The 9598-nt window shown below is 38.8% G+C and overlaps 1 protein-coding gene across 7 annotated transcripts in view; it reads left to right on the forward strand.

Moving 5' to 3' along the window:
- SSH2 (slingshot protein phosphatase 2) overlaps positions 1 to 9598 on the forward strand; it is a 249790-nt gene that overhangs the window by 133371 nt on the left and 106821 nt on the right. Inside the window, exon 1 of one of the 7 annotated variants that reach the window (XM_019817417.3) lies at positions 8023 to 9552. The exons of 5 other annotated variants lie outside the window; for them this stretch is intronic. In XM_019817417.3, coding sequence (XP_019672976.1) covers positions 9425 to 9552 — 128 coding nt within the window. In that variant the 5' untranslated portion in view covers positions 8023 to 9424. Of the gene's footprint in view, positions 1 to 8022; positions 9553 to 9598 lie in introns of those variants that run through there. One more of the 7 variants, XM_006940006.5, reaches the window with a different exon arrangement.

Here is a 9598-nt window from a genome sequence, read left to right on the forward strand (position 1 = left end):
GAGTTGGACACTTAACTGACTGAGCCACCCAGGTGCCCCTAGAAGAGCTAAGTTCAAATCCAAACTCTGACACATGCTATGTAAACTTGGGCGGGTCGCCTAATTTCTGAGCTTCAGTTTCCTCATCTGTAAAATGAAGCTGATAATCCCAGCTAGCTCTGCTTACCTATACACAGGATTGTAATGAGAATCAAGTGAGGATAAATGTGAAAACCCTGTAGAGTTTCTAATTATTGAAAAAGCTGAGAATGGAAACTAGATCTTGAGAAATAGGTTTTATATGGATAATTTGAAAGATAGATGAAAGTGGTCTCAGAGAGGGACAACTTGAACAGAGAAGAGAATGAGACTCAGATACAGGAGGACAGGATAGAAACCACCTAATAATAGCAAAGATTTATTTTGGGAGAATGGGTAAAAAATAGTTACACTGATTGTGTCTGAGAAGGAATGGAATTGTGGGTAACATGCCATAATGACTGAATTATGGTAGGATTTAAATTAAGGAGGATCTGGAGGCCCGAAGGAAGAGTTTGGACTTGTTCTGAAAGGGAATAAGGAACTATTTGGGGATTCTGAGTAAGAAACTATTATAAAAGTACTTAACTCTTAAGTCATTTTGGATAGTATCTTAGAAAGTGCCTGACATACAGCTATTCAGGATTAGTCCAACTGAATTCAGTCAGTCTATCAACAACATATAGGATGAATTAGACACATTTGCACCTAGAGTCTAAGCTTCTTATCACCTAGATGTTAGTCTGGTTCATGTTTTTCTTTAACTGTCACAACGAATGATAATACCTGCCTAGCTAGTAGGTTTATTTCAAACATCAAATAAGATGACGATGCCATTATTATCCACAAATACATTAAATGCCTCCTTCACGTAGGATACCAAGTAAAGAAACGAGGGAAACAAAATGTAGATATGAATGCCTTAGAGAATCTTGTGATGAATATTAGTTTGAAATTCAGAATTCTGAGGAATTTGGTAGCAAGAGGATGGTATACAACAGCCAAAAGATGTACTATATTTAATATTAGGTTAGGTTCCTATTATTGTCAGGACCTGCTAGACATAGCTAGGATCAAATAGAGGAGAAAATACCAAGTGCAGTCAGGTAAGTAAGGTCTCCAGGAGTCCTTCCTGTTGGCAGTAGAACTTTTCAGACTTAACCTGTTCTGTAGTGAACCTCCATCATCATGGAGACAGTGTAGAATACTGGTTTAAGGAAACAGGTTTTGGAACCAGAATAACTGGCTGGGGTCAAAGTACTGCTATCTAACAGTAAGCAAATTATTCAATCTCTCTGAGCCTCATAAAGATAAGAATAGAATCATAGAGTTGTTTGAGAAAATTAAGTGAGATACTGCATGTAAACTCATTTTTTTTTTTCAACGTTTATTTATTTTTGGGACAGAGAGAGACAGAGCATGAACGGGGGAGGGGCAGAGAGAGAGGGAGACTCAGAATCGGAAACAGGCTCCAGGCTCCAAGCCATCAGCTCAGAGCCTGACGCGGGGCTCGAACTCACGGACCTCGAGATCATGACCTGGCTGAAGTCGGACGCTTAACCGACTGCGCCACCCAGGCGCCCCTGCATGTAAACTCTTAATAGAGGATCTGGTACACAGTGAATGTTAGCTCAACAAATGTCAATTAATGTTTTTATTTTCAAGACCTCCTCAACTCATCTAGCCTCCATTTTTTGTTATTCCCCGATTCACTTTCTATTTTTCTATCTCTTGTTTCACCCCATTCCAGGACACTGAAGGCCACATTTGGCTCATTTGCCTACAGTACGTTCTACAGCATTAGCATCAACAAGATCCTTAAATATCTTCTGAATTTAAAATTATATTATCTTCAAAATAGTTTAAGTATTACCTATATTTATTATAGTCTAAGTAATTCTTTGAAATCAATGATCCTTAACATAGTTTTTCTTTATATTTTTCTTTAACATTTTTTAAATTATTAGATTTATGTAAATTTTAAAAATTAACATATTTTTCTTTATAATTTACTCTATTTTTCTAGTTTCTCTCTTTAAGCATGTGTCATATATATACATATATGTATGCATATATACATATATATACATATATGTATATATATATGGTTTTTCTTAATGTAGTATATAAAAGATGGGACATAGAAGAGGATCTTGGACCCTGAGTTAATTTAATAGCTCACAGGAGAGAAGGCGCTAAGGTTCTATGGGAAAATAAAAAACTAAACCTTTTAGGAGGGCAATTTGATCATATCTACCAATTCCTAAGATGTTTAAAATATTTTAACTGCCAATTCCACCTCTAGATGTAAATCCAAGAAATATATTCACATGTATGCATAAAGACATGTTCATGGTGATATTGTATGTAATAGTAAAAATTGTAAAAAACCTAAATGTCCATCAGTAGTGGACTGTTTAAATAAATTATATATAATTATAAAATAAAACACTATGAACTCCTTTAAAAGAATAAGGCAAATCTATATAAACATAGAAAAACATCTAAGATATAGTGATAAGTTTGGGGGGGAGCAAGAAGCAGAATATATATATGTATGTATACATGTATAATATATATAATTCTATGCTTGTGTGCATGTGTGTTTCTAAAACAGCAGCTTCAATATATTAACGTTTGCATATGCAAGAACATTTCTGGAAATATTAACAGCAATCCCTGGGAGTAGGACGATGGGAATGAAAGAGTGACTTTTATTTTACCTTTCTGAATACTGAAAAAAAGTTTTAATAATTCAGCATGTATTACTTTTACTTTTTTTAACTAGTTTTTTAAAAACAAACTGTTTGAAGAGATAGAATGGGGATGAAATGGTTAAATGTTTTATAAGGTGTGTTGGATGTGAAAAGTGATCTATAAATGCCTATTATTTTTACTAAACAATAGCATGTGGGGCTTTTGTAATCTGAAGAAAGCAGCATTTCAGCATCTTTTCCTACTGGAGCATATGGTGGTTAAGACCATGGGGGTGAATGCCTTAGAGATTGCCTCTCATGGAGTTGATATGCAGATCTTTTCAGTATTCCCATTGCTCTTATGGTGGAAAGTTCCATGGAAAGGACTAGAAGGGTTCAGTGACATTGCTCTATCCAGTGTTTAAAACTATTGTCAGATACTCTTTTAAATAAAACTATTAGCCACATGGTGATTGCAAAATGATTGCTTTTAAGAGCCTTTGTTTACAGAGTTTAGTTTATTGTATTGTATGAAGAGTGCCTTTGACTAAGTGTAGTGAGATACCTCTTGGTGCTGTCTGGGCAACAAGTTTGGAACTTGTGTGTATTATCTTGAGAGTTTTATCCTAGCGTTTTACAGATTAACAGGAGACAGAATGTTGTGCTACTCCAGGTAACAGGCTTTTTGTTTTGTAACTCTTTAAAGTGTTGGTTTTCTCCCTTTTGACACTCAGGGGATTAATTTACTATTTATTTCTGTAGATACGCCCTTAGAGAAAACATAAAAATACAAATAGGTCTTCTGACAGGTATAATCATATTTCTTATGACTAGGTTATTTTTTAAATAAAGTTATATAAGGTAATACTATTATTTCAAAGGTTATAAATACAAAAATGTAGTGAACACTGCAGATCTCACATTACTACAGAATGCAATATTAAGTTAATGTAATTAGCTACCTAGCAAACAATAATAGTGAAGACTCCTGGAAGAAATGGTGTGGTACACTGGCGAAATCTGTATGTATGTTAATTTTCATTCGTTCTTCAACTTCTCATCCCAAATACAAACAAATACAACTAGCTTTCTGTTAGCCCATTGGATAAAGTCACTAGAATCTATAACTCTGACATCAGACTCACTGACATTTTAATGCTGCCCGCCCCGCTTTAAGTATTTTTCAGATTGGTGGAAAAGAGCATAGAAGATTATTTCTAGTCAACATCTTAATTTCGTCAGTGCATAAATTAAAATGTACAGTCAACTTTACCTCAAGGCTACCAGACAGACTTCAGAGTCCCCCTGCCCACTCCCAACACACACACACACACACAACACACAGCTTTCTTAATGACCTGAAGAAAGGCACATAGGTCTTTTCCCTATTAAGAATTTTTACCTCAGAGAAACAACCAAAAGATCAGATAAATGGAGGAGTTAGAGAAGCAAAGAAACTTAAAAATAAAAAAGATTTAGGGGTGCCTGCCTGGCTCAGTTGGTACTACATGTGCCTTTGATCTTGGGGTTGTGAGTTCAAGCCCCACATTGGGTGTAGAGATTACTTTAAAAATAAAATCTTTAGGGGCGCCTGGGTGGCTCAGTCAGTTGAGCGTCCGACTTCAGCTCAGATCATGATCTCGCGGTCCGTGAGTTCGAGCCCCGCGTAGGGCTCTGTGCTGACAGCTCAGAGCCTGGAGCCTGTTTCAGATTCTGTGTCTCCCTCTCTCTGACCCTCCCCGTTCATGCTCTGTCTCTCTCTGTCTCAAAAATAAATAAACGTTAAAAAAAAAAAACCATTAAAAAAAATAAAATCTTTAAAAAATAAAATAAAAAGATTTATTACATCCATGATCTAAGATTGTTCTTTGGAGATTCCAACTCTCTGATTTTATTCCTGAAGGGCAATCTCCTCCTTAACCTTTCTCTTAGCTCTCTTAAGTTTATAGAGCCCTTAAGTCCAAAGAGTAGATTTTTGTGCCACTCTTTTACACTTTACATGTTAATACTGCGAGTAAATTAATCCTCGCAGTAACTTCATAAATTAGGGACTAATACTGAGCCATAGATTAAATAACTATCCAAAATACACAGCTAATGGTGACACTAGGATTCAAACCCATCCAATTAATTCCAAGGCTAGGATTTTTTTCCAAGTATAATTAACATAGTTTTATATTAGTTTCAGGTGTACAATATAATGATTCAACAATTCTTTAAATTTCTCAAGGTTCATCAAGATAAGTGTATTGTTAATCCCCTTTATTTCACCCATCCTCCCCTACCCACCTGCCTTCTGGCAACCACCAGTTCTCTGTATTTAAGAGTCTAGTTTTTTGTCTCTTTTTTCTTTGTTCATTTGTTTTGTTTCTTAAATTCCACATAAATTAAATTCACATGAGTGAAACCATGATATTTGTCTCTCTCTGACTTGTCTCTCAGTCTTACTCCCTCTAGCTCTATCTGTGTTGGCACATGGCAAGATTTCATTCTTTTTTATGATTGAGTAATATTCCATTTTATATATAAAACCAAGATTGAGATTTTTAACTGCTGGGCTCTACTGCTTTCATCTAGATGACTGTTTATCTTAAGTGGATTAAATGTATTTTTCAGGACTTCTAAGCTGAATGATATTCCTTTCCTAAGGTTCCTAACTCTCACAAAAACAGATTTGGGGACCTTTCCTTAGGGTTTTATTATCCCATTTTACAGATGAAAATAAGTGACTTAGCCAAAATCTTAGTTTATTAAGTGGCTATGTTAGAACTAGAACTTAGGTCCTCTCTGGTTTCTGGCCTACTGCTTTTGGCACTTTACACTGTCACTTTTTAGTTCATTAGCTACCTTCCCTTCAAGTGATCCACCCATGATGAAATTTTGTTACAGCAGCAAAAACATGCCTACATCCTTCACTCACACTTAAGTGCACTTTCACATCTGTCCTGGAATACCGATTGATCAACAAGTAAGTCTCTGGTTTTACAGTTTTACAGCGTTTGTATCTTATGGAGAGACACATGGAGGCATAGTAATGGAAGTACCGATGGATACAAGAGACATCTATTACTTTAAAATTTTGTTAATGCTTTTAACATATAATTCTATAAAAATTTAATCTGGTCATAGCTGATGCTATCAAGAGCCAGATTAACATTATAGAATATTCATATTTCTGAGCCTTGAAATGGTCAGCAAATGACATGACAAAATTTATTTTAAATCTTCTAACTCAAACAAGAGTGTGAAGAAATGCAACAATTTTTCTTCGGGGCCTTTGTGCACATTTTTAAAAGCCCCTTTGGACTTCATGTGGAGTAGAAAACTAGCTTCATTTATTTCACGTCGCTCAGTCTAATTTAGAATCATTTTTGAATTCCTAGAAGCTTGGGTACAGAGAGCTTGCTCCCTAGAGCCTTGTTTTCTGACAGTGTAGAGTAAAGGATTAAATTGAGCTGAAACTAAATTGATTGACATTTTGACACTCTGCAGATTGTAAAAAGAAAAGGAATTTGTTAAACTTTTAAAAACAGTAGCAGAAAGCTCTATTCCCTTAAAGGTACCTCACTTTGCAAAGATGATTCCATTTTTTTCTTAAAAACCTATGAGGCACGTTGTAGCACTTTCCCAATTTCCTATATTACAGTTCAAAGCAAGAATTTAACTTTGAAAGCTTTTGAAAAGGCCTAGATGGGGGTGTTAAAATAGACTTCGCTGAAAAGGCACTGGCAGAGGTCTTTTGAGGGGAAACAAAGGACTATGCACTTCTGGAGTGTCACTATAGGAACCTATCTATAAAAGACAGATATACATATTTATGAAATCCTTATCTTTAGCGTTTTTTAAATGCCAGAGATATTAAGTGTGAATTGAGTAAGATACATTTCCTGCTGACTTCTTTTTCAGACAGATACAGATGACGTTCCATCGTCTTCCGTAAGCAGCATCAGTTAGTATTGACTTCCATAAAATCCCATCTCTGCTGTCATGAAAGGAACTGGACTCACCTTAACAGTGCTCTTCTAAAGAGCCTGCTGCTTTTTTTTTTTTTGATCACTGCCAGGAGGCTATAATAAATTACAGCCTGGAAGAAGTTTCAAACTGGCAACTTTGCCAGATATTTAAAGCAATTTATTTTGGGGTGTATCAGCAGATTTTTTTTTTTCTTACACTGCCATTTGGGTGCCTGCTGACACAGCCTGAATAAATCTTTCAAACATTTTCCTTACTAGAGATGGATGAAGACGATGATGCACTGGACTCCAGACCTTTCATTAACTCTTCACTTGCCAACTGGTTCTTTCCTATTATCAGATCCATAGGAAACTTAGATCCTATTTCCAGTATGAGTTTGCAATATTTCAAATCCCTGGGCAACAACTTTAAGGTTTTTTAAAAAAATCTTTATTTATTTATTTTGAGAAAGAGTGCAAGCATGCACGCCCACATTGGCACAAGCTGGGGACCAGCAGAGAAAGAGAGAGACAGAGAATCCCAAGCAGGCTTTGCGCTGTCAGCTCAGAGCCTGACTAGGAACTTGATCCCACCAACCATGAGATCATGACCTGAGCCGGAATCAAGAGTTGGACACTTAACCATCTGAGCTACTCAGGCACCCCACCAACTTTTAAGTTTTATGGAAGGATAAACTAACAAAAGAGTTTCTGGTTTTAGGCATAGAATGTATAATTTAGATTATTTAATTACTAGTATTTAGAAAATTGCCAAACCTCCCAATAGAAAAAGAGATCTGAAAAATTGTATATATAAAACAAAGACACATTTTGGGGTGCCTCACAGTTCTTGAGTTCCAGCCCCACGTTGGTCTCTGTGCTGACAGCTTAGAGCCTAGAGCCTGCTTTGGATTCTGTGTTTCCATCTCTCTCTGCCCCTCCCCCGCTCGTGTTCTCTCTCTCTCTCTCTCTCTCTCTCTCTCTCTCTCTCTCTCTCTCTCTCTCAAAAATAAGTAAACATTAAAAAAAAATTAAGGGGTGCCTGAGTGGCTCAGGTTAAGCGACCAACATCAGCTCAGGTCATGATCTCTTGGTTCGTGGATTCAAGCTCCAGGTTGGGCTCTGTCCTGACAGCTCAGAGCCTGGAGCCTGCTTCTGATTCTGTGTCTCCCTCTCTCTGCCCTCCCTGCTTGCTCTGTCTCTCTCTCTAAAATAAACATTAAAAAATAAAAATTAAAGACATATTTCTTCTTGATTCTAGCATATGTTGAGTCTTAAAGTGACTTCTTCCTCATTTTAGTCTCTTTTGTCTGGTAATAGAATAGTGAAATCATTTTTTAAAATTATTAATTTCCAGCTCTAGAACTCCTGACAGTTCTATTGATATATAGTTTAGTCAAGTATTCAAAAAGCATAAAATGCTCATACCTGAAAATATTTGTTCTGATGAGACTGGAAGGGCAAGAGGTGAGGGAGCTAACTTTACTGAGTGCCCACACCAGGTCAGCCCCTTTTGTAAACCACTATATAGCATGCAGGAGAGAAAAGAGATTTTCAGAGAGTTGGTTCCTGGTCAGGTGAAAGGCATTGCTCAGTGAGTTGTTAGCAACATTGATAAAGGATTAAACTCATGAAGACATCAGGGTATATAGGGTTGGTGGGAAAAGCCCAACCTAGATCAGAAGTCATAAAACTAGGGTTCCTATCTAAGTGATGTCACTTACAAATGAGGTTATCTGGCTAGACCCTTTATATTTATTTCCACATCTGTAAAGTAAGGTTATATTCTCTAGCCTGTCTCCCTCTCCTAGATCATCTGGCACAATAGCTATCTACCACGGCTGCGTATTGGAATCACCCGGGGAGCTTTGAAAAAATATTGATGTTTAGGATCCCAACTTCAGGAGACTCTGATTTGATTGGTCTGTGGTGTAGCCAGGTATTGGAGTGTTTAAAATCCCCACAGGTGATTCGTATGTGCAGCTAACGCTATGAGTCCTTGGTTTGGAGGATGGTTAGGAAAGCCTTTTATAAATTTATTTACAAGGGTTAGCAGATGTAATCGACAATGTAAATAGGTTTTTTCCCCATTATAACTTAAGATGTTTTGCTTTAAAAAAAAAAATTTAGTTTATTACCGAATTTCCCTAGCCCTTAACACCTAGAAAACCGCTGGTTAGTATTCGTTACATTTATTAATGTACGACCTTTCATTAAAGTTTTAAGATCATTTGAAAAATGGGATTTGAGGTTCAATGTATAGAGCCGTTCAAGATAAGCAGGACCTTTCTGTGGAAACATTCCCAAGAAACGCGAGCCTTTCTTGCTCACCCCAGGCTCGCTTCACTCCTTCACACGAGCCACGATGTCTTCGCGCCGACCCTCGCTCGCTCGCTCGCCGGCCGAGAGGCACGCAGCGTGATCCGGTGGGTGCCACGAGCTCAGGGGCGGAGCGCCCGAAAGGGCCGACCCTCTCTGCTCTTAGGACTCTCCCCGCCCGCTCGGCTCGGCCCGCCCCGCCGCAGCGCCCCGCCCCGGACGCGGGTTGGGGTGGGATGTCGGTGGCGCCCGGCCGCCGGGACTCCACAGCCGAGCCCTAGGGCTGCGGCGACTGCCTCCGCGCGACCCGGCGGGCCCAGTTTGGACGCGGGGATCCCGAGCTGCCCGTGCCTCTGGCCCCGCGGAGCCCTACGCGATCGCCTCGTGCCCGAGCCGGGAGGGGCCAGGATGCGGAGCTGTGCGCCTTGAGCTGGCCTCATGACCCTGAGCACGTTGGCCCGCGAGAGGAAGGCGTCTCCCGCCTGCACCTGCAACCTCGGTAGCCCCGACATGATCCCTTACTTCTCCGCCAACGCGGTCATCTCTCAGAACGCCATCAACCAGCTGTGAGTTCGCGGCGCGCCCTCCCGCCCTCCGCGAAAGCTCGGAAAG

This window comes from Felis catus, chromosome E1 (genome assembly GCF_018350175.1).
Source record: "Felis catus isolate Fca126 chromosome E1, F.catus_Fca126_mat1.0, whole genome shotgun sequence".
Classification (NCBI taxonomy): Eukaryota; Metazoa; Chordata; class Mammalia; order Carnivora; family Felidae; genus Felis; species Felis catus.